The 25,109-nt window shown below is 48.8% G+C and overlaps 1 protein-coding gene across 1 annotated transcript in view; it reads left to right on the top strand.

The window, feature by feature from the left end:
- LOC116858910 (two pore calcium channel protein 1-like) overlaps nucleotides 1–19,506 on the top strand; it is a 32,713-nt gene extending 13,207 nt beyond the window's left edge. Inside the window, exons 5-19 of the mRNA XM_032843871.1 lie at nucleotides 1,362–1,478; nucleotides 1,577–1,695; nucleotides 1,884–1,985; nucleotides 3,362–3,488; nucleotides 5,246–5,447; nucleotides 8,997–9,141; nucleotides 10,596–10,781; nucleotides 11,824–11,888; nucleotides 12,793–12,880; nucleotides 13,462–13,531; nucleotides 15,790–16,009; nucleotides 16,166–16,256; nucleotides 17,851–17,964; nucleotides 18,203–18,327; nucleotides 19,006–19,506. Of these exons, the coding sequence (XP_032699762.1) occupies nucleotides 1,362–1,478; nucleotides 1,577–1,695; nucleotides 1,884–1,985; nucleotides 3,362–3,488; nucleotides 5,246–5,447; nucleotides 8,997–9,141; nucleotides 10,596–10,781; nucleotides 11,824–11,888; nucleotides 12,793–12,880; nucleotides 13,462–13,531; nucleotides 15,790–16,009; nucleotides 16,166–16,256; nucleotides 17,851–17,964; nucleotides 18,203–18,327; nucleotides 19,006–19,151 (1,917 nt within the window). The 3' untranslated portion in view covers nucleotides 19,152–19,506. The remainder of the gene's footprint in view (nucleotides 1–1,361; nucleotides 1,479–1,576; nucleotides 1,696–1,883; nucleotides 1,986–3,361; nucleotides 3,489–5,245; nucleotides 5,448–8,996; nucleotides 9,142–10,595; nucleotides 10,782–11,823; nucleotides 11,889–12,792; nucleotides 12,881–13,461; nucleotides 13,532–15,789; nucleotides 16,010–16,165; nucleotides 16,257–17,850; nucleotides 17,965–18,202; nucleotides 18,328–19,005) is intronic.
- The last annotated feature ends 5,603 nt before the right edge of the window (nucleotides 19,507–25,109 follow it).

Consider the following 25,109-nt stretch of genomic DNA (forward strand, 5'->3'; position numbering starts at 1 on the left):
TGTGGTAGTTCCTTTCAAAACCCTGGAGTTCCATTCCTGGGAATTTATCTTTAGGAAAGAAGGATGTGTTCAAAGATTTTATCCCTAAGATTGGTCATGGCTGAACTGTTCATAGTACTGAAATATTGGAAACAACTCGATTTCCTGACAGTAGATACATGTTATATAAAATGTGGCCCCTCCACTCAGCCTTTTGAAATAGTGTTAAAGTAGTGTTTGTGTCTATTACCAAGGGGAGGTGCTACTCATTCATTAAGTCAAAAGAACAAGTTACAATAGAGCTGGAGCTCATCTTTGTTAAAAAGAAAAAGGAAAGAATGTGTATGACATTCACAGAGAGATCCGGAGGGTATATGCTAAGTGGTTATGCCCAGAGAGGCCCCTTCAGTGATTAGATAAAAGTACTTCATAGTCAGCAGAAGAGCAGAACAGAGGTTCTGATTAACCTCCCGGCTCAGTCTGCACACCTCCAAGCCACAGCTTCCACAAGCACTGGTAGGTAGGGATCCCCATACTGTAGCTGATACTGGTTTCCCCTCTGAGTTTCTTTTGTCTGTGGCCAACTTCTCGCTAGCAGTTTCTATGTCTGTGTGTTAACACACACGTGACGAGACGAAACCCTCTTTGCCCCACCACTACCCTAGCTGTTTGTTTGTGGGTGGTGCCTTAAGTCCCAACACCCAGTTCCTAGTCCTCTTAGTCAAGATTCTCTCTTCTCTCTTGCATCCGGCTTCCCCAGAGCCCCTCAGGAAGCCTCTTGACCTGTTTCCATTCTCCCCGCTTGGACTATTGCAGTAGTGTCTAATGTGACCATGCTCTGTCTCTTTGTTGCATGCCATTCTGTTCCCACAGCATGGTCCAGGCCCTGGTCACCTCTTTCAGGAGCTGCCACAGTCACCTCAACCTCAGATCCCCACCCGATATGTGCATTTTAGATGCTGCCGCTGGATTAATTCTCTGGAAGTGCATCTCCCATCACTTCCTTCCCTTGCTCCAAGATGTCTGTGGGCTCCACAGACTACCCAGTGCCCTCAGTCCTGCAAACATGTTTCACAGGGCCCTCTTCACTCTGGCTGGCCCGAGTTGCCTGCCGCCCCACAAACCTACCACTACCTCTTCAACCTGTGATGGCTCGTTTGCCTGGAATGCCCAGGTCTCTTCTCACCTTGCTCAAAACATTTGTTGTGATTTCCCTTCACCCATCTGCTGAACCCTCAGAATATGGAGACTCCCTCTCTGTACTGTTCTTATTTTTAGAAATATTTCTAAATCCGGGAGGGGTCCGTGGGTTCACACTGTCACTTCCTATGTGTGTCCTCTAGCAGGGTGACACTGACAGTTTTGACCCTTGTCTCTCACAGCTGACCTTGATCGATTTGATTATCTATGGTTCCCTGGAAGCTGTTAATATCCACAGTGTTCGATGGTCAAGGGCCTTAAGGCCAGTCTTCCTAATTAACTTCCCTGAAAGTCGTCAGGTAAGGATATTCCTTAGGATAACGCAAGGGCTTGGTTTTTGTTTTTGCAGAAAATGAGCTGATTTTCGTGTAAATGAAATTAAATTTTGTCCTTACAGATCCGAAGAACTTTCAGAAGCATCCGGAACACTCTGCCCGACATTCTCTACGTCTTCCTCTTATTCATGTTCAGTGTGCTGATATTCTCCCTTATGGCCTTGAAGCTTTTTGGGGATCGGTGAGCACACTGTTCCGGGAACTTCTGCCTGTAAATTCTCCTCTGTTTGGGTTCAGCCCATTGGTGGCAGAATCTGTCACCAGGTGCCATCTTCCTTGTTCAGACACTCCAGGGGCAGAGTATATAAAAAACCACAGATTTATTTATGTGTGTGAGTTTCTCACTTTGTGTTTTTGGTTCCTTTTTAGGGGTCTTCGAACAGTGGAAGGCTTGCCCTACTTCACAAATATCCTGGAGATAGCGTTTGAACTCTACGTGCTGGTCACTACTGCCAACAGCCCCGATGTCATGTACGTTCATCTTGACTCAGTTCACGGGCACCTGTTACCATGATGGAATTCACTTTGTTAAAGGCGGCTGTCTCCTGATACCAGCAGGGCTGAGACAGGAGAAATAGTGATTGTCTATTTATTCATGTTCATCGTAAAAATTTTTGAAGAATGTAAAATGTTTGCACTGATGATAGCCTACCCTCTCTCTATTTAAAACTAAATTGAGGTGATTTTTTTTTTTTTAAACTGAAAGCAACAGGAGACATCTCTTGAGATACCAGTCTTAACTATTGGAGCCTGCTTTCTATTCTGGGACTTTTTTGAGTCTTGAATCTAAACACTAAGCTGTGTTTATAAAGGAATCATGGCTTGTTCCCCTAAACATCGATGTGCTTTTCTGGTTAAATGAAACAGGAAAGAAACGTAAAGATTAGTAGTTGGTGCCTTCCTCCTCACAATGCCAATTCTCCACACATGTGGAGTTTTCTTAGGAAGAAAACATCCTGTGGTGGTTCCCCCCCCCCGCAATGTCCTTCGTATTATGGATTAACCTCGTTTGTGGAAGTAAAGTTGTTAAACAGTGCTACGCTGAGTAGACATCTCTTCGGGCCAGGGCATGGACGGGGCTCTAACTGGAAATGTCAATCCCACCTCAGGCCATACTGCACGTCGGGGCAGGGGAAGGCTTTCTGTCATCTAGTTCTGTGTTTGCTCATGACATTGACTTGATCTTGGTTGTTGCTCACTCTTGGGTCTGGCTCAGACACTCGTGGCGAGGCGCAGTTCTGGCCCTCCATGCGTCCTCTTGGATCTTTCCCTCAGATCCTGGGCGGCCGGCCGGCCATGCCCCCTGACTCCCTGTATGAAATGTATGAAATCCAATTTCCATTAAAGGTGGAGTGAGCACACATCCTGATTTATGCCTCTCGCCCTGGCGCCATTGTTAAGGGTTCCCTTTCCTTCTCATGTCCTAGAGTGGCTAGAAAATGACCTGGCCCTCCAGCAAAGCATCCTGGTGTCCTGAAGAGCCTTAAATATAAGCCTAAGCCACACTTTGATTCCTTCCTTGGTTCTGGGCAAGTCAGTTGCCTTTTTAGGCTTCGATTTTCTCATTGTGAAGGGAGGGAATGGGCTTGAGGGATCTCCCAAGTCCTAGTTGCCGCCTCCATAAGGCACTAAGAAATCAAGAAGGCAAGCTTGGAGCTGGCTGTTTAGCGTTAGGGGTGGCGATGGCTCTGCGGTCTCATGGCACAGCACTACACCATCTAGGGGACAGGGAGAGAGGGAGAAGGACTTGCTGCACCTCGTGTATGTGGATTGTGCCCGAGGCTGACCTTTTGTGCGCTGGGGGCCAAGGCTATGGAAAAACATGCCGCGTGACTCTTTCCTTCTAGGATGCCTGCCTATAACTTCAGTTGGTGGTATTCTCTGTACTTCATAACCTACATCATCATCAATACCTACATCTTCATGTCCGTCTTTCTGGCTGTGGTCTACAACAATTATAGGAAGCACTTGAAGGTACTGTGCGTGAGCGGAAGGGGGGTGGCAGCAGGGGGCTGGGCATCTGGGCTGGATCCACTGGCGAACACATTTGCTTTGGACTTGAAAGTGTCCTTTTTCTTTTTGCTCCAGCCGATCTGAAGACTTCTGTGGTGGCTTGCTCTATTCTGCTGGGTGGGGCGGTTCCTTAGCCGTCTTTGCTATGGCTCTGACAGTGCGTCTGGACATCGTGGGCAGCAGCAGCCCTTGCTTTGCTCCTTGCTCTTAAGGCATGAAGTTGTTCATGGCTCCTTGAAATGTTTTGTGTAAGAATGAGAGTTGGGGATATTCCCCAAGCCCCCAACTCCTTTTCTGCTCTCCGGCAGAAGCAGAAACTTCTTCAAGCCAATAGTTTCTGCCTGGGTACCTGCCTATTTGATTTATGTCTGGAGAATTCCCAGAGGTGTTGGGTGGGCAGAGGGTTCTGACTGCTCGGGGTGGAGGCTGCTTTATGTCCAGCCCAGCACCCACTGGGATGCCTCAGCTGCATCACCTCCCCCACCCCACCCCCGCTGCACACATCTCTGCTTGGTTGTTTTCTCATCTTGTAAAACTAGCTGCACGGAGAGTCTTTCCTTAAGGAAAGACACTGCCTTCTAGTTCTTGATCATTTTGGTTCTGTTCTGAATTTTTCATTGCATAGGGATGGGGCCACCAGGGAACAAGAAGAAAGTCAGGGAGAACTTCAAGGTTTGTGGCTAAGGAGAAGCAAGCAGGTGGTGGGGCGGAGTCTGAGATTTGGCCCAAATCTCCTTGGAAGGTGTCTGGCCTGTCCCGGTCCTGTGGAGTCTCTGCACTGTGGAGACTTGAGCTGGCCCTGCCCCAGAGGCCAGGCCTCAGAGACCCTCCTACTCTCACTTCCTCCCTCCGGGTGGAAAGAGGCTGTCCTAAAGAGCCTGGCGTGCCTCCCCTTTGTCACTGCTGGACAGAACTGTTGTTGTCGCTCCCCGGTCTCAACGCAGTGTTTCTTTGGGTCATCCTCTGCAACAGGGATTAGTCAGCGGACATCTTAAATGCGCTTTAGCACCCAACACTAGTCCAAGTGTGGAGAAGTCAAAGACAATTAAGATACAGCCCACACCCCTTAAAAATTCACAGCCTAGCCATGTAATCAATGAAGTGATGACGTTATTGGGTAACGGGGTTACAGGGAACAGCAGGAGTGGCCTTCAGGTGACTGTAACCCGAGGAGGCCTGTCCAGCCTACTGTCCCTGGAAGATTCCCTGCGCCAAGGCCAGAGGGCAGCTCCAGGCAGGCCCAGCTGTTCTTCCTGCTCTCGACCTCTTCCTTCCGGATCACTTCTAGCCAAGTTTCACTTCCCCGACTTTTCTCCTCCTCCCCTTCTCTTTCTTGATTGACTTAATGGTAGCTCTATCTTCTCCCTTTTCGGGGTCTCCCCGTGTCTCAGCAGCACACCCGATTTCCTTCCTTTCTGGAATCTTCCTTCCTCCCGGGCAGAGTGGAGTTGGGACCAGTCTGCCTCCTGCTGTTCTGTTTCTCACCACACAGATTATCCCTCACGCGCTCCCTCCCGTAGACTTGGTAAGATGAGTTTCATTTATGGGGACGGGTTAGCTTCGTGGACCTGCGGCTGGGGAGGGATTACAGACCTTGCCTAATAATAGACCCATCGGTGCCTTCTCTTTGGCTCGTCAATTATCTTGACACGTTTAGGGGAAAGGAACAAGACTTTCTTGATGTTTTCTTTTAAAGACCACAATTCTGTTTTTTAAAGAACGAGATTCGCAAGCTGGTGTACCTGAAACGTCACAAAATGATGGAGGCTTTCAACATTCTGAAGGTCAAGGTGGGCTCAGAATTTGTGGTGATGGAGGCCCACTGGAGGCGGCTGGCCAGGACTGTGATGCCACACATCAGCAGTCCCCACCTGGAGCTCCTTTTGAGGATCTCTGATGAAGGACAGAAGGGCTACGTGGGTAAGAAGCCTTAGCCTCTGACATTCCTCTTCACCGTACTTCCCAAAGTGGGTGGCTCCCGAAAGCAATTCGTAAAACAGCACTACTGTTTTGTGTGTGTTTTTTTTTTTAATTTTCTAAAATTTGCAAATAAAAATATAGGTGGGCACCTCTGTTGGGAACAGTCCAGTGGGATTAGGGGCCTTATGCTGTGTTCTGACAGGGCCGTCCCCATGTGAGTTTCAACATGTAAAGAGACCTTAAAGCCCTTACCCTGTCCCGGTCATTCCACTGCTGACCCTGCTTTAGGGACAGCATCTATGTCACATTCAGTCTTCAAAAGCAAAAAGTTGAAAGTAACCTAAAGTTCAGGCACTTGTGGCTGGTCATTATTACGAATAGTACTTCACATCTGTTCTATGTGTGTCAGGCGTGATCCGCTGTCCTGTTTTCTGTATGTGGCGTGTACGCAATCACTGAGGTGGGGATGTTTGTCGTCCTTGTTTGTCGGTATGGAAAGTGAGACTGGAAGAGGTTAGGGAGTTTGCCCATGGCTGCGCAGCTGCAAAGTGGTCAAGGCCGTCCGACTCCAAGGCCTGTGCTTTTTGTCACTGGGCTAAACCGCCCCAGATTCTGGTAGTCACGTAATGGGAAATTGTGGTGACAAGATGTGAGGTGACCAAAATATATCCCAAACTCTAGAACACCCTCACGTCATCCGTTTCCAGAAGAGTCTAGATGGAAACATACCAAAAGGGAAGGGATACCTCTGACCGGATGTAAATTTACCTGAGACAGGACCCTCAAACAAGTCCAGCAGAGCTGTGGGCCTTAAGAGGACTCCGTGCAGGTGGGAGAAGGAGATGACAGTGAGTCTCTAGAACTTACTCGAAGAGAGAGAACAGAGAGGGATGTACAGTAAGACACTGCTAAATGGGGGGAGCTCATGTCTTCCAGTGAGAGTTTGGGATCCAGGATGGAAGAGGGCCTTTCTCCTCTTGAATGAACAGGATCTGACATGCGACTTCCCTTGAGCCCCAAGCAAGTCTCCTCAGCCACCCCGCTCCATGCCGTGGCTCTGAAGGTCGAGTCAGGAGCCAGGCTTCTTAGAGCCTGAATAATTGCCTTGGTGTCCTCCGTTAGGGACAGGCAGGGGTTCCCTGTGCCATTCAGCGTGTCAGGATTAGAGTTGTGTGGATGATGGGGAAGAGCAGCTGGTGCCCTGGGCCACCCCTGAGCACAGTGCTTCCTAAGCTGTGTGTTGTGAAGCTGCTGGATGTCCCACCAGTCATTTTGGTGACACTTTGGTGAAGTACAGCAAAAATCAGTCCTCGGGAAAATGAAATGAAAAAGTGTAAAATCCAAGTCCCATTTTTTCATTGTTAGAGTCAGCGGACATGATCCTGGCCATCGTTCTATAAGTTTCTGTATTCAGCATTTATCCCATGGAGGGTGGGGAACACAAGGACAGGCTCAGCAGTGGCCCAGGGACCACTCTTTGAAGACCACTGCTCTAGTACTTAGAGGAGACGGTCAGGACTTGGGTCCCCCTGGATGTCCCACCTCAAAAACTGGGGTGGTGTGGCTGGTCACTCTAGCCCAGGCGTTCCCAGATTTCAGCCCCTCTGTTTTTGAGAATTCTCCTTTGATAGTTTAGTACCTCTGTTGCTTCTAGATGATTGGGACTCTGAAGATGCTAATGAATCTTTAGGGTCTTACGAGCTTTCTTTGCAGTTCGTTCTGTAAAGTGAATTCCAGGATTGGTAGTAAAAGCTGAGATATTCCAAACCTAGGGATGGGGGATTTTAGTAATCTTTGTCTCTGTCTGTCAGGTGTGGGGAGGCCCATATACTTGGGTGTCTCCTCATCCAGAAAAGATACACATGGTCCCCAGGACATACTCATATGAACTTCTTTGTTGTTGAGGTCAGTCTAAATTTCGACAGTCATTTCCCAAGTGGGAAGATGAATTGCCTTTCTTTGTCTTGTCAGCTTCTTCCATGTTCTGGGCTGTAAGCAGGGTAGGTCTTAAACGATGCCATTCAGCTGTGCGGGATAAATACGGAGCATACCAGACCCATCCAAGTTTCCTGGCTCCCCTACTCATTTGGATGTATCCCTCCATGAATTCCATGAACAAGAGGAAGGAGGGGTTCTTTGAGGCCACCACACAACTTTCTAGAGAGTGCCAGAGAAGATCCGGGTACCAAAACACCACCACCACCTCTGCCCATCTTCAGAGATTCTTCTTTGAATGTGGGTAGTGACCTTGCAGAGGGTGAGGCCTGTAAGAGGTACCTAAGGCTGGTCAGTGACAAAAGGGAGCAGAGGAACCTGAGAATGAGGCACGGCCCAAACCCGCTGTGCTGTAGAATGTTTTCACGCTGACCAAGAATAGCCATGGCAAAGGAAACGTGGGGCCTGGTTGACATGGTGACTCCTCCAGAAGCGAGAAGCCTCATGTTTTTCCAGAATGTTCTTAGGACCATTACCACCAGTAGGGAAGATAGCAACATGAGTGTGTCACATCACTCAAGGCTGTGTCTGATTCAGGCTCCTCCCTCGGAGGAGGTCACACTTCTGCCAGGCCTGGGAATCTTTGCCTGGGCATCTGTTGATGGCATCTTTCTCGCACAGCCCACGCTGTGGTAGAGCCATCATTCATTGTTGTTTGCTCCTGAAAACTGGAATGGACGCGTGGATATCCACCAGGCCCTCGGAATGAGGGCTGTTCCGGCTAGACCTGGTCTGCATTGACGATTTCTTTAAATTTTCCAAACGTCAACTTCATTTCCAAACTTCAACTTAGTTTTCAAAGAAAACTTGGAAAAATATTGTAAGAAGGACTTTGTGGGAAACAGCAATGTCCTTTAAACATTCCGATTCCATCCACTGAGGTGAAATTCATTCAGTTGTACGGAGCAGGAAGTCCATGCACAAGCAGGGTTGACTCGTGGTCAGCATCTGACCTGTCTGGTTGGGGAGAGGTGCACGGGGTAGGGACCCTGGGCAGTGGGCGGGTCTGGAGAACACTAGCTTGGTAGTTGCATGGGGCCAGGCTTGTCAAGAAGGTGCTCAGCGAACTTTGGCCTAGCTGGCGGGCCAACTTGCTGTGGAAGCTATGGGTCTGAGTGAATCTCTGAGAAGGGGCAGGAAGGAGGGAGGTGCAGAGAAGAGGATAGGGGCTTGAGGAAGGGTGTGGATTACACCTATCTTGGAGGCTTGGTAGAGTTGAGGCTGGAAAGTTAAGTCAGGCAGACAGTGAAAGCAGGGGGGGGCACATGTGAGGCAGAAGGTGGGTGGAAGGCAGGGGTGAGGGAGCGGCATCTGTGAACTAGCAAAATCATGTGCCACGGTTGGTGGCCTTGGGTCGGCTGCAGGTCTGAATGAGGACAGGTGGGGGGTTCTGCCATTTGCTGGCTCCTTGACCTTGGGTGTTCACCCTTTGAAGCTTCAGATCTTCAGCTGGGAAATGCAGAAACAAGAGTGAGCTCACTTGACATCACTCTTTGAACCTTAGTGTCACAGTGGCCATGTACTTGGGATCAATTTTTTTTTTTTACATCATAGACAAAATGAACTTTCTACGCTTGGCTGACCTCCTCAACATTCAGGTGGTCACCATGAACACCAAGAGACACCCGCTGGAAGAGTGGATGCCATGGGTTTACCAGTCGTCCGCAAGCCTCCTGGTCCAGAGGATGGTTCGGCACAGGCAAGTGAGATGGGGGCAGTTTTTCTCAAGTTGCTTTAAAAATAGAGGGGTTTGCCAAGGCTGTCTGGACTGAATGTATTTCATTATTGAAGCTGTAAATCAGCCCCTTGCTTGCTGCTTTTGGTTTCTTAGGGAGGCCTGTAAAGGGTTCTGGACGTGCTTTGTGTGACCTTAACCAAAAGGACAGGCTTCTCGATTATGTTTCCTTCTGCCCTGTTTCCTAAGATGCTCAAGGGCCACAGACTGGATGTGCTCTCTGAGCCCGAGAAGCTAAGTACTCTCCGAAATTAGAAGGTTCAAGCCCCACCCATGTCCTCAGGAAGTTGCTTTCACGTTCAACACTCTGATTTTGTAAAGTCAGTGGTTAAAAACTCATGAATTTGAGTTAGCAGAATGGTCGTGAAGAAGGCCAATTAATTGTCTTAGTCTCAAGTAAGTGGACTCCAGAAAAAAAACCATTCATTCTGGTTGGAGATCTTAGGTTTCGTATGCATGGCCTGGAGTGCCCCTGTCATTAATGGCTCATCCCCCTGCCGTCCTTGAATTTAGTGTTTCATGGAAGAGAATGGTTCAGAAACCCCGGAAGGTGGCTCAGCCTGTGGTGCGGGCACACCGTAGGGGCTGCCCGTGTTCGACAGTTACCAAAGCCTTTTATGTAGAGGTTTCTTCCCATTGATCCCAGCCTTGAACTTGTGATGTATTTCACGTGCTGGATGTTTGTGTGTCCGTGTGCGGCATCCAGGGTCCTAGCCTACAGCCTCACGGAGAGCAGTGGGGTAGGAGCCCCTTCTGTCTTCCCGAGGCCATGCCCAGGTTTTGCCTGGGGTTCTCTGGAGCACAGGGGACAGATACATGAGCAGAGCAACCTGCTCTGTAATTGCAAAGTTGCGTCAGAGCCCAGCTCTGATCGTTTTTCACCCATCCCACCCCAGACTCGGTGAGGAAGATGGACATGTCAGTCCCGGGGAAGGCTTGTGTGCATTAGGTGTGAAGAGGTTTTCAGAAACTTTCTTAGTGAAGGATGTTAATTTTCTGGGGACAAAGAGAAGAGATGTCATGATCCCTTGCTAAGCCCTAAACCTTCTTCTAGGCCCATTTCTGCCTAAGATTTTGTCTGATGCAGGTACCATGCCCCCAGAGGGGGACCTGGGAAAACCAGGCCTCTATTCCCCACCCCCACCCCTGGTCACTGTGTCTTCATTTTCTCCTTGGCTGAAGGACGGCACCAGCATCAGGGGGAGGCAGGTGAATTTCAGGACCCTGGCTGTGCTGGAACCTTTACTAACTTGAGTCATGAGTGTGCATGTGTGTGTGTGTGTGTGTTGGGATGGGGGTTGGGGGTATCTCCTAGTCCTCACATTGTCGGGAACAAAGTAGCCCGTAAAAGCCTCTAAACGTGCTCCCTTCACTGAAACGTGGGATGATAGAGTCTCTTCTTTTTCCCCTCACGGCAGGATTTTTGTCTGGGTTTATGACATCATCATTCTAATAAATGCCATTTTCATTGCCCTGGATGAGAAAAACCCCTTCATTTCCTACGCAGAGTGGCTTTTCCTTTCTCTCTATATTATTGAAATTCTTCTGAAACTGTACACGTACGAGCCCAGAGCCTATTTTGGCAAGAAACAGTTCTGGAACTGGTGAGCACGTGTGTTCTGGGGAGGGGGTGGGGGCAGATGCTGTGGGCAGAGAGTGGGGGTTTTCTGTCTGTTTGGGGGAATCTCGTAGTTTTCCCAAGCTCCAGATGCCTAGTTTTGTGGCATCTTATCATGCAATCTTGGGGGTGTGGGACCATCTGGGACAGACAGAGCTGTTATTTTATGAGGTCAGTTTGAACGAACTTTCGTTAAAATTAGAATCACAGATCGTGGCATCCTGGGTTTGGGAAGGATCTTAGAGCATTAAACCTAAGGAGGCCCTTCCATAGCTCCCTTGGCCCATTCCCTAGTCTTTTTATCAAAAAATGTGGCATGTGTCTGCCTGGACAATGAGATTGTTAACAAGCTCTTTCCCACATGGGATGTGTCACCTGGGGCCTCATTCTTCTCCAGGCTAGGGACCTTCTGGTCTGGAACCATCGCCCCCGTGCTGCAGACCATCTCAGATGCCACCGTGTGTTAAGAATTGCAGGACGCAGAGACATAAGGCACACACATGCCTGTCTTACCAGAGTTGGATCTCCGTGATCATTGCTCTCGGTGCCAGGAAGCTCTCTAGGATGCGCGTGTGGGCAGAGAGGAACTAGCCAGTCTTGTCAGTGCTTTGGCACTGTTGTCAGAAAGAAAAGTAATGCTATGATGGATATTACCCCTTTTCATTAAAAAGTTACCAAACACTTAGTAAAATTAATACCAGGAAAGATTTTACTGTATATTCTGAAACTGTGCCAAAGTCTCTTTGCGAGGATCTAGTTACTTTGGAAGACAAAGTGGTAAGAATTGTGTGATTGCTGCAAATCCCCTTGGGGGGTTCATTGGAGCAGCCAGTAAATGATCATTGGATTGTTCAGACGCAGCGTTTCTTTTTTGTCTCCGCTGTTCTAAAAGTTACAGAAGTCAGTTTCATGGCCGGTTCATTGCTTTGCATAAGATACCGGATTCCACGTTTTCTCGGGGTGGGTTGTATCCCGAACTTGACAGTCTTTTCCCTCCAGCCTTCACAACTTTGCTTCTGCACTGTTAGGTTTGACACACTGATCATCGTCGCCGCCCTGGTGGCCACTGTGGCCAACACCACCATTCAGTCAGGTCAGTGCCGGGCTCTTGGCCTCGCCACCTCCTGGGACCATGCATTCAATGTGGTGTCTTTATTGAACTTCCGCCGCACACCAGTGAGGGGTTTGGGAGGGAGTAGTGGAGACACAAGAGGGTTAGCAGGAGTGTTCCATGCTCTGGAGAGGGCTGGTGGCTTTGTGTTTAACTGTGTATTAGAGAACGCATTTGTATGCGTCTATCACACCAGATACCCACCTGGTCCGCTCCTCTCCAAAACTGCCCTCTGTCTCATGGCTTAACCTCTATGCCTTTGACCCCCTGCCCATCTCACTCACCCCCCAGGGTCCAGCCGCAGCGGGAATTCTGCAAGGTCCTTGGCCCGCTGTCCTCTTGAGTCTGCCTGCCATGCACGCACTCCTACCAGCAGACAGCAGAGGGCGTTGTTTAGACATAGGACAGCCCCCCCCCCCCTCAAGATTTTATTTTTATTTATCTGACAGAGAGAGAGAGAGAGAGAGTGCTCAGGCACAAGCAGGAGGAGGGGCGGAGGGAAAAGCAGGCTCCCCGCCGAGCAAGGAGCCCGATGGGGGCTCTATAATAGTGCAGCTTCCTAACAAGACTCTAGGAAAGGGATACTGGGGAAGGAAGGGCTTGTAGAAATGTGTTCTGTAGAACCTGATCCACAGTCGTTTCTTAAGGCCAGTCTGAAGTCTACACCGACTCATGACTCTCTAGGTCGGGGCTGGGAGGGACACCCAGGGCGGCATGAGCCGTTCACTCAGCACCTGCTTCCTCACTGCTCGGAGCCCCCATCGGGCTCTGCAGGTGAAGCCCCATTGCTCCCCTGAACCCAGACCTCACACCTCCTGGAATAGAAGGGACAGGCCCGAGGCACTCACAAAACAGAACGTCATATGGCTGCGGTTTTTCTTTCTAGCCAGCAAATACAACAGTCAGCAGGTCCTAGATTTTGTCTTGATTCTGAGGATCCTCCGGCTCCTACGGGTCATTGTCAGCATTCAGAGGTAAAGACGGGGTGACGTGCCCTCACGGGGTTCCCACCCCGCAGCCTGCCAGAAACCAATCCTGCCTCCGATCCATCAACACACCCCGTGAGAAGCCCCGAGTGCTCCTTGTGTGCAGGACCTGGCACTCTTGGGGTGGTGGTGGTGGGGGGAAGCCTGCGAAGATGGCAAGGAGCACTCAGAGGGCAGCTCCCCGAGGGCAGGGGTTCCATCCGTTGCTTTTGTCACCCTGGCCCTTTCCGTCACCGTGCCTGCTGTGCATGGCTGCAGAGTGGTGGCTCTGTGGCCGCCTAGGCTCCCCCAAGTGTGCCCACCGTTGTCTTGTGCAATTCCTCCCACCGCGCTTGATATAGATAGGGGCTTTTATGACCCTGTGTTCACCGGCGATGACAATGAAGCTCAGAGAGGTTGAGTAACTCCCCAGTGGTGCACAGCTCGAAGGGCACATTCCTGACAGTGTCTAAAGAACAGGTCCAGGACTGGGGGGAGGGCATATTAAGCCAAACCTGCTGGTGGGGTGTTGGTTTTCCCTGATGGCTTCCCTTCTGCCTTCTTGTGGTACAAACTTTGTTTCATCCTAGGTTCCGGCTTATTGTGACCACCTTAATTAACATTGGTCCCACGATACTGACGTTTGGTGGACTCATCTTGGTAAGTGGCTCGCGCCTGTGACCATTCTGCGTGAACAAGTGGTGAGACGTTCATTCTCGGCAGCTCTCGGGAAGCCTTCTTTGAAGTGAGGAAAAGAAAGGGAGATGAAGTAAATGAGACTCCCTGGTGTCTTGTGGGCCTGTTTAGAAATATCCAGTGTCTGGAAACACTGGGCATATGCCAGCTAAGGTTCATGGCTACGGCAATAGACACCATGACTTCAGTGGGCTCACTCAGTCGTGGTCTCTTTGTCACCCATGGTCCAGGTGGGTTTGCCTGGCCAGCAGGTGCTCCTCGGGGTGTAGGCCCCTCCTGGCTCATGGCTGTCCGCCCCCTACCCCAGCCTCAGGTCCTCCTTTGTTCAGCTTGTGGCTGAAGCCTGCCTGCCCCTCAGATCCCCAGCAGTGAGAACACAGCCACCCAGGGCTGTGAGAGGCCTGGGGGCTCCCACTCTGGAGGGGTCCCACGCCATGAATGAGGGGGCTCAGATACCGTGGTCACACCGCCGCAGGGTCCTCACTTTGCTTTTCTGTTATCATGGTAAGAAATCCTATTCTACCAAACAATGGAAGGCTGACTTCAGGTGTCCCATTTCCATCCCCCACATGCGTCTTTCCCAGAGACAACCATTATTAAAAGATTCTTGTTACTTTTTCTGAGTATCTCTATGTATACGACAAGTACATCCCAGATGTGTCTGTATGTGTCTGGTTTATTCTTTAGTCAGATGGAAGAATCCACACAAAATGTTGCCTGGCTTTCCTCCGCCTAATATCTTTGTCATATGTCCTGGAGGACAAACGCATCATGTCAGCTCTGCTGTGATTAAAGGTGTCCCACGGGGACACCTGGCTGGCTCAGTTAGTTAAGTGTCTGCCTTCGACTCAGGTCCTGCGGCGGGCTTCTTGCTCTGGGGAGAACCTGTTTCCCCCTCTCCTTCTGCCTGCCGCTCCCCCTGCTTGTGCTCTCTCTCTCTCTGACAAATAAATAAATAAAATCTTAAAAAAAAAAAAAGTAGTGTTCCACGGAGGGAAGATTCCAGAACACATCCGACCAGCCCCTCAGTGGGCAGACCACTGGGTGATCCCACCTTTTCGCCATCAGAAGGGGCATGGGCAGGGCCGTTGTTGGACCTGCATCTTAGCGCTTCTGTTCCCACCAGGTGTGTCCCCCGGCATGGCGCTGCTAGGTCAAAGGGGACATGTGTTCAGACCTTGGGTGGATGGTGGCACGTGGCCTTCCGAAGGCGTGCTCCCTGTGTTTCCCCAATGACGGCGTGTCCCAGCCTGTTCCTCTGCCCTCCTCGCAGCTGGGGTTTGCCAATCACTATCCCGTCGTCCAGTCTGACAGGGGACAGAATGGCACTGTGCTGCTCTGCCTTGTGCTTCTGTCGTGTTTCACGAGGCGGAGTGCCTTCTCCATGTTCTTTTGGGCACTTTCCCTTATTTTTCCGTAAACTGCGTGTTCATGTCCTTGGTCCATTCTTCTGTTCGTTTTTAACCCACTGAGCCACCCAGGCAGCCCCTCTTCTGTTCGTTTTTAAATACAATTTGCAAGAGTGTTTTGCCAATTAGGGAAATAGGCTGTTGGTAAGTAGTTTATAGTGGAATTACTTTTCCTTCTCTGTCCCTTGTTTTATTTTTGTTTTGTTTTTTGAAGGTTTTTTTTTTCCCACTATGTAGAGGATTTTTGTTGTGTATTTTGGGGGCTATATAAAAATTTAAATAAATTCTATTGTTCTATTTATAATTTTTATTTTATAGATTATCTTATAATCTTTTATTTTTTTATAATCATGCTTAGTGGGGCCTTTTCCTACTCAAAAATTTTTTTTTCCAGTTCTTTCATTGTTTTTTACATTTGACTCTATGGTACTTTTGGAATTTATTTTCCTATAAAAAACAGGGTAAAGATACAACTTTATTATTGTTTTCCTAGAGGACCAACCATTGTTAATAGTATTTAAGCCACTAACTTGTCCAGCAGCTTCGTTTTTGACTCTGTAAGCCCACGGGAAGGGTTGTGGTGTGGTCCCGCTGGCCCTGTCCTCTGTCTCTCGGCGTCCACCCTTGCCCAGCCTGACACCGCTCAGGCCTGGGTGGGGGAGGGCAGCCACCCCGGAATCAGAGTAGCGCCCCTTTCTGCCCGGGTGACCCACCTCTGTCCGAAGGCCTTGGGCCTCTCCTGCAGGCTCCTGACCCCGTGCTGTGACGCCGCAGCTCTGTGCGCCCCCTGCTGACCGGGGCTGCCCATTGCAGGTGGTCTACTACGTGTTCGCTATCATCGGGATGGAAGCATTCCACGGCAAAGTCCGGTTCTTCGACCCGAATTTCACCACCCCCGATGCTCTGGTGTGTGGGAACCCAGCCTTGAAAGACTCAGCGTTTGCCCGAGACAGATACTGCAGGAATAACTTCAATGACCTGGCCTCCTCGTTCATCGTGCTCATGGAGCTCACGGTGGTTAACCAGTGGCACAATATCCTTTCCACGGAGGCATGGGACCCTCCCACCCCCACCCCAGGCTGCCTGCTTGCTCGGCTGGGGTGGGAGGGAGAGGCGCCCGGAGGGACTTCCAGGAGCACCCAGGGCACCCTGCCGAGCTCCCCAAAGGCTTGGTTCCTTAGCTGCGTACTCCTCGCAGGCGGCTTTGCCCTCGTGACTCACCAGGCGGCCAAGCTGTACTTCATCAGCTTCCACGTTGTGGTCGTCATTCTCATCGTTAAGTGAGTTGACTCCGGCGGGGTTGGCAAGTCCACGTCTCCTCCCCTCCCCCTTCTTCCAGCCACCTGGTGTGCGCTGTGGGCGGGCCTGCAAGGGAGGAGTCTGACTTTCCTTCACACTTGCGTTTATCACTGTTTGCCAGTGCGCATCTGTACCAGAGTACACGTCTCCCAGTCTCCTAAGTTGTTTGAGTCAGAAGGACCCTGGTGCCCCGGCCAGTGATCCTCTCCTTCCCGAACCAGACTGCACCCCTCGAGCATACCATTCCCCCTCTGCTGAAATCCAGCCATCTGCTGGCTTCTCAGAGCCTCCCAGTCGGTTCCCTAGTTGTCCCACTCTGGTCCCTCCCTGTCCTAGCAGGTAGGATGGAACTGCTCTCTCCTGGCCCCTCTTCCAGGAGAGCCCTCAGTCGTTGTTTGAGAGCCACCGTGACATCCCACCACTGGAAAGGGCATAAAAGGGAATAAAAGATTATAAGATAATCTATAAAATAAAAGATTATAAATAGGACTATAGAATAGTCCTATATCTCTGATTCTTGCTCCTTCATTCCTCATGGCACCTGAGCCTGGGTCCCCTTGGAGGCTGGACTGCTTTTCCAGAGAGGTTTTCTGGTTGTCATAGCCCTCTCACAGTTTTGGGCCTGCCACTTTGGGGGGGACATCCCAGCACCCATGCCTTTCTTGTCACGCCAGGCCCATGGTGGCCAGCCACCACCGTACTGACTTTGGTTCCAGAAGGGCTCAAGAATCCTGGCTGAGGGAGGGGAGGGGAAGAAAGTCCATGGGTAGCTCCGACAGGCCTGCTTGTCCTTACACAACCTAAACGGGAGACGTAGAAGGAGCAAGAAAGAAGTGCCTCTCTGGGTGGCACCTACAGAGGTTACTGGAGCCCTGGGACCAGCAGGGACAGGGATATTTCTGCCCCTCTCCTGTCAGTTTCCTGAACCTTCGAACCTTGATCCCCACTGAGCAGTGTGGCGCATACCAGCTGGAGGGGGAGTGCAGGGGGGAACCCCAAGAGAAGGAAACTGATCTTAGAAGAACTGCTGGGCCTGTCCGTCCTCTCCTGTGTGTGTGTGTTTGGGGGAGTGGGGAGAGACTTTAGTTTCACTTGGAATGTAAGCAGATGCCCAGGGAGGGCAAAGTGAGCTTTTTATCTCTGTTATCCTGGCCTGAGTCGGGGGCAGGAGGGAAGCATTGCTGAGCTGTACATCTTGGGATGTCTTCATAGACCAACATCCCTAAGTTGTCCCTCTGTGCCTTTGCTCAGCCCACCAGGCTGTGCGGAAACTTGAGATACTCACAGAGAAGTAATTCAACAATTATTTGGCTTAAGCTTCCCCTAGAAAGAAAGTATATTTTCTTTTTAATATTCACTGTTTAAATAGGTTATAAAAGAAGAATGATTTTTCCAAATGAATGAAAATTGGGTCCAATCCTTGAGAAGTGTTGTGTCTGTCATTTCTCCCTTCCATGTTGTACTGTCTTGGCAACAATGGGCTGCAGTCTTATTTAGGCTCAGACATTCTTTGGAACTAGGATTTCATGTCACCTGCACCATGGCTCACACCCTCTACCTCTCACTCTTTCTTAGTATTTTCATAGCATTCATCCTGGAGGCGTTTTTTGTGGCATACTCCTTAGAAAAAAGTGAAGTGGAAACTGCCATTGAGAGGAAGATTCAAGAGCTTGGAGTGGGAATCCAAGAGTAAGTAGTGTGTTCCCCTTGGTGTCCCTCAGATTTTTGGAAGAGGACCGGCCACGTTCACTCCCTCAGTGCCCCGTGGCATCCAGCGTGGGCCTGTGCGCCGGTTCTCAGGGACCCTCACTGACCAGAGGAGAGCCCTGGATGTGACTGGATGGGGACACGGGGCCATGGCTGGGAGGACACATGAGGGACTCAGCTGAGGGACCTGACCCTGTTTCATGTCTGTTCTTCCTTGAAGAGAAGAAATGCACGATGGGAAGCTTGTTGATAACATGGACGTCAAGGACAGTGACTTTAGTGGGGATGATGGAGACAACAAAAGGAAGGCCTTAAAAGGATTGTACTTCAGAATTGCATCAAAAAGTAAGTTTTAACCCAGTGCAAATCTTCTTCCAATTCATGCTCCTCACTGCAGCCAGTGAGGTGTTTCCAGAATGCAAATCTGACCTGCCATGCCAGCTGCATACCATTTGTCATTGAGTGACAATTTGGTCGCTGTCGGTCTTCCTTGTGCACTTGCAGCTCCGTGTGTGTTGGGCCCTGTCTTTTTGCCTCCCGTAGTATCCCCAGAGCCTTAACTACGTGTGCAGGGCATAGGAGCCCTTCCCAACTTTAATTACTTTATTCGCCGTATTGGCCGAGTAACCCAGAGCAACCTGACTGTCACTTTGGGCTTTGGCCAGGGCGCCTGCACTAAACCTAGCAGGAGAAGCACAGCATAGATTGCAGGAACAGTGGCAGGAGCAGGACGCCCCTGGCAGGTGTCACTCTCCTCTGTCCTTCAAGGAAGACCTGCTCCTTGGTCTCTAGAACCTTCCATGGCTACCGATCTCCATGGAGTCTGGGCCAGCAGAGATGAGCGATTCTTTTCTGACTTCCTCATCCTTTCTTTCAAAGACTGTTTGGCTAGCCATGCTTAGAGCATTGTCTTTGGCTCAGGGGCCATCCTTCCAGAAAGCCCATGTCTGCTCGGGCTGGGCTCTGCTCCCTCCGACCCCAGCATGTGCAACCCCACGTGCCTGCCTTTCTCCTTCGTCCTAGAGTACAGGACCGTGGACGCCCTGCTACAGCAGATGTTCGAGTCCGAAATTGCTCCGGAGGATGAAGGCCCACCCTTGGATGAGATTCTGAACTTCTCGCCCAGTGACATATATCCCAAGGCTCCCAATTTTGAAAACAGTGTGTGATTCTTGGCTGGAAAAGTCCACACCCAGAATCCAAGCTCAGCGGCCATTATGTCTTGTCTGGAGATGATTTTTCCAGCCCAAGTTGTCTTTGTGCTGTGACTGGCCTGCGCATCAGCGGCACCTGCCTGAGTGGTCAGTGGAAAGGGCTGGAGAGACTGCCCCTGAGTGTCCTGCCTGGGGTGGGCTCTGGGGTCTGGTTAGAGCAGTAAGGAGGGGAAGACCTTTGAAGAGATTATGAGGAGCATTTACCATACACATGCACGCACGTTTGTGAAGTCCTTTTGGTGGGGATATGGAAGCTTTTCATTTATTTTTATATGATATTTTGCTATTCTATTAAATCCTATGCTACAGTGTTATGTGAATGACTTCTGAATATTTAAATATGGTAAAAGACTATATCTAGTATAGCAGCTCTTAAATGCAGTGTTTATTCAGAATGAAGAAAAACACGCATGTGAAAATAAAATTCTGTCACAACTGCCTCTCTTTCTGGGGAAGGCTCTCAAAACTTTCATTAAATTACAGTGATAGCAAGATTTTGAGTAAGTTGCTCTTTGAGGTCACTTTCCCCAGCTGGAGCTCTCCCAGTGCAGTGACACACTCCTTTTGGGAAATTAAAATCATTTTATTAACAAAATTTTTAATTGTGGAAAATACTTGTAACAAAGAAGTCACCATCGTAACCCATTCTAAGCGTATAGTTCCGTCGTTTTAAGTATATTCATGTTGTTGCACAACAGATCTCCAGAACTTTTTGTCATCTCCAGTGGAACTGTAACCCGTCAACCGTTGCTGCCTGTTCCCTCCTCCCCCAGGCCCTGGCAGGCACTGTTCTACCTTCCTTCCGTCTCTACGAATCCAGCTACTACTGTACCTCGCAATCACATTTTGAGCGAGTTGTCAGGGTGTAACTCCTCATTCCTCATTCCTCTGTACCCCACCCCCCTGGGACCCACTATAAGGCAAGGGTCCATGACCTGAGGTCTCCGAGTACAGTGAGGCCTGAGTCATGTGTCCTGTCAGGGTGACAGCAGAAGCTAGCTTGGGAGGGCTGCCTTTTCCTTGGTTCTGAAGGTGACCTCTGGTGTAGGAGCAAAGCCAAAGTTTTGGGCATGACCTCTGGGGCCAGATCATCTGGCATCATACCCTGGCTCCCCACGGACCATGCCCCGTCATGCCTGTGTGCCCCCTTTGCCCCCCTGCAGTTGGGAAGGATGGTACCTCCCACCCCAAGACTGGGGGGCTGAAGGAGGAGGTTGGGCAGACGGATGCCGATCCTGCCCCTTCGGCGCTTGCTCTCACAGACTGCTGTTCCTGGTTCAAAGCCACACCTGGTATCCAGCATTGCTGCTTTAGAATTCTGTTACCATGATGATCCTCGGAAAGTGGGATGTCGCTGACCCCCCCATCTTATGGAGTTTATGGAGTCCTGCTGCCCTCCGGACTACTCTTATTTCTTTGTATACCTAACATGTATTGTTATACTAAATATTATACGCTCAGTGTACCCAGTGCAACTTAATTTTTTTAACTTGAACACGTGCTGGGCATTTTTAAGTGAGAAACTATGCAGTCATTGTAAACAAACAATAAAAGAAACAAAAAACTCAACACAGAAATATAGTAAAAAGTCAGAAGTTGCTCTGTATTCTTCCTTCTCCTGACGCCCACCTTCCCTTTATTCTTCTGCGCACGATGTGAAGCCCCCTTCCCAGTGGTAATGCTGAGTTTCTTGTTTGTCCTTCTGGAAACACACCTACCCATTTACAGTCATGTCTGTCATGAATGTGCAGCGGACCCTTGACCAACACGGGGTGGGGGTATAGGAGCGCTGATCCCAGCACAGTCAGAAATCTGCATATCACTTTTGACTCCCCCCAAAACTTTGCTAACAGACTACTGTTGACCAGAAAGGCCTTACCAGTAACATAACATCTGATTAACATGTAATTTACATGTAATGTGTATTATATACTATATTCTTATGGTAAAGCTAGAGAAAATAAAATGTTAATTAAGTCATAAGGAAGAGAAAATCCATTTACAGTTCTGTAATTAAAAAAAAAATCCATATATAAGTGGACCTGCTTATGAGTTCAAGCTCACGTTCAAGAGTCAACTGTAATTGCATTTTTTATCCTAAGTGGGATGTCATGACATTTTTGTATATATAGTTCAAGCCTTTTTTCACTTAGCAGTATTTTTCATCTTGATATATGTGTTTGTATACACACACACACACACACACACAGTGCAGCCAAGTGTTGCATGCCATCAGTGTTTCGTGATTGGTTGAAAACTTGAATTATTGGTGGACCTATATGTTGTTCCACCTGTTCGACATTAAACAGTAACAGAGTAAACCCTGTCTTGTAATTTTCTTTTTTAAAGATTTTTTAATTAATTTATTTGAGAAAGAATGAGTGAGAGCATGAGAAGGGAGAAGGTCAGAGGGCGAAGCAGACTCCCCGCAGAGCTGGGAGCCCAATGGGGGATCATGACCTGAGCCGAAGGCAGTGGCTTAACCAACTGAGCCACCCAGGCGCCCTGTTGTAATTTTCTTGACGGCCGAGCCTTTGGGTGGGAGAGACTGGAGCCAATTACTCCTGACCTGCAGCAGCCCCCATGGCCACCAGGGGGCCCCACTGCCCCCTTCAAGGAAACAATTCAAGAGGAAGCACTAACGAGAGTTGTTGCCATTGGCACCTTTCTCTGGGTCTTTCTTCCACCTTTCAGTGAACGTGTCACCCTCACGTTTTGGCACATGGTCTCCCAGCTGGCCACTTTATTCCTGTCTCCCCGGCAGGAGGATGGGCAACATGATTGTGTCAGCCCCTTGGACTGTGAGCCCAACCCAGGTCTGCACCGTACAGGCCCTGCCCTCCGGAGCAGTCTCTCCATCTTCTCCACTTCTTGACTGAGAATGGCAACAATCAGAATGTACTGAAAGGCTTCTGTGGAGGGTGGCAGAGTTGGTGCCAGCATGGCGTCACTTACCCCCAGACTGTAACAGGAGACTTTAATAATTTGTCTTCTCTAAGCTACTGTGTGTGTTGGGGCGGTGAGGGTTGGGGGGGGGGGGGGGGGAGTTTCCTCTCTTACGGCACCTTAGCCTGCTTACAACCAGGCCAGTCCAGACATGGGTTTGTCTGAAACATTCCAGAATGGAACCGATGGACAGATGGATTGACTCCAGGGATGAGGAAAATGGAAGACCAAGAATGAGGAGTCCTAGGATCAGTGGCAGAGGAAGGTGTGGGGTAGTAATAGCTTGTGGGTGTCCTTAGAGACTGTGTGAAATGCCCAGCTATTTAATAGCTATTTCTGATAAGTGGGAGTTACACTTGCAGGTTCTTAGTCTTTAGAAAAAAGTCAGTTTTAGAATCATTCCTTAGACCACAGATGTGATCCACAGGGAAAAGGCACTGATAGTTTAGGAGTCGGGACCAGATTGATTCTTAGCTAGAACTTAGAACGTGGAGTCCAGGGCCAAGAATGAATATGAGATGTCTTGACCCGAGGCAGATATTAAATCTGAACCCACGCTGAGCCTAGCCAATGTTGGAGCACTTAGCATAACCTGTACCCCTGCTCAGCTTTGCAGGGGACACAGATGGATAAGACCTAGCTCTGTTCTTGGGGAAACTTCAGGCTCGTTAACTGGCGTGAGCTGTGTTTCCTCCCTCCCAATGCTGACTTCTCATGCATACATTTCAGCTGTCCTTTGGTTAGAGCTTTTTTCCTTGTGCAGATAAACATTGGGTGGGTGTGTGTGCAATGCAGACAACTAATTTATAATTAAAGATGATTACTATAATTTGTACCAGGTAATAGACCAAAAAAAAAAAAAAAGACTATTTGGCTGAAATGCTTAAAGTAACTTACTTTGTTCAGATGGAGCCTTTCTCCCTGGAGATAAGGCTGTTGCTAGGAAATGAGACTGTGAAGTTTATTTAAGTAAAGCCCTTGGCATAAATCAGACACCAGATGGGCAACAGCAGTGCTGGGACGACACCGTGGTCAGGTTGAGTTTATTGGTATGAATAACACGGAGGGTATCGGGAATGTGATCGAAGCTGGAGATCCTGTAATAGCGAATTGGCTGGTGGGAACAAAGCACACGTCAACAGGGGCCAGACCACCAAGTGTCCTCCCTGCCCAAGACTGAAGGCACCCCCAGCTGCCTTTCAGGGGTGGACACATTTTGCTCTTAGGTTAGCAAACAGCAGCCTTATCTTCTTTCGTGTTGTTTTCCCCTGAAAAAAATCATTTTCAAAGGAAAAAAAAACCCCACAAACTTGGATTTATCAGTACTTGATTATTTTGTCACTAAATGTGTAAAGACGGGCAAGAAAACTAGAAACGTGTCATAATTCACGTTTATAAGAAGCAATGGATGGGTACTTCTCCAACATGATGAAACATGTCTCTCTCCTGTGAGCTTACCTGGTCACGGTGAGAAGAGCTCCCTCTACAGCAGGAGGCGGGGAGGCCGGCTGCCACCAGTGCTCAGCCCTCTTCTCAACAGCCAGTAAGAGGAAAATTGGAAGTGAAAAATAGGCAAAGACACACACAGGGTTTTCAGACTGAAGACTGTTTACCAGGGAACTTCAAAAGAGTTGTCCGAAAAGCCTTTTTTTTTTGACAGAAATGAACAGGCTTCATATATTCAAAACTACCAGCTAGGAAAAATAGGAAAAAATAAGATCTAATTTGATTTAAGCAACCAAAAGCTTAGTCCTAAGTATTTAAATCAATACTAGTATCAAAAAATTAGAGGACCTTTTTTTTTTGTTTTTTTTTTTTTTCTTTTAAGATTTTATTTATTTGAGAGAGAAAGCACAAGCAGGGGAACAGCAGGCAAAGGGAGAGGGAGAAGCAGGCTACCCGCTGAGCAGGGAGCCTGATGCGGGGCTCAATCCCTGGACCTTGGAATCATGACCTGAGCCGAAGGCAGACGTTTAATCAACCGAGCCACCCAGGTGCCCACTAACGTAACATTTTAAATGCATCAACCTTTGACCCTGCAATTTGTTTCTAGGAATTTACAGATACAGCATATAATGAAATATTAGTGTCATTAACAAAAATGAGACCATCCTACATGTAAATACACCCCATACATTAAATTTAAAAAACCACAATATGCCAGTGGTATGAAAAATACACAGAAATATGCATAGAATCATTTTTGTAAAGATTAAAAAAAAAGTGAGCCACGGTTGCTCTTGGAACAGGTACCTGGTGGCTGGGAGTTAAGGGTGGGAGGACGAAGCAATTTGCTCTGTGCTCTTGAACTGGGTGTCACAAAAAGATTTCTTTTCAGCATAATGCTAAAGAAAGGAGGGAGGACACTTCCAGCTTTAAAAGTCAATAAATGCTAAGTTGGCTGCTATAATTGTAGAGGTAATTAATGATTTATACAGCTTCTAAAACTATTTTCAAGATGGGATATATACCTTTGAATGGTGCTTTTAAAAAATAAAGAAGCTTAAGGTTTATACCTGTTACATTTCCCAGGGATAGCACTGCAGAACCGTACAATAAAGAACAGACAAATTTTGGGGTGCCTGGGGGGCTCAGTCAGTGAAGACCCTGACTTGATTTTGGCTCAGCTCATGATTCAGGGTCCTGGGATGGAACCCTGCGAGCGAGCGGCTCCTTGCTCAGCGGGGTGTCTGCTTAATGATTCTCTTTCTCTCTGCCCCTCCCCCTATCTCTCAAATAAGTAAATAAGCCTTAAAAAAAAAAAAAAAGAACAGGCAAATTTTATCCATAAAAACTTGAAATCCTTTGAATATCTTTGGAGAATTTGTTTATTATATACAAATACAAACCCTCACCTTAGAAAAAAGCTCTTACCCCATTTTTGGCTTAAAGGGGAAGAGAAGAGTGTTTAAAAGCCTTTTTAGAGAATATTCGAATCCAAATTACTCTCCTGAATGCCTGCATGCC

The sequence above is a fragment of the Lontra canadensis genome, unplaced genomic scaffold (assembly GCF_010015895.1).
Source record: "Lontra canadensis isolate GAN:19392208 unplaced genomic scaffold, GSC_riverotter_1.0 scaffold144, whole genome shotgun sequence".
Lineage (NCBI taxonomy): Eukaryota > Metazoa > Chordata > Mammalia > Carnivora > Mustelidae > Lontra > Lontra canadensis.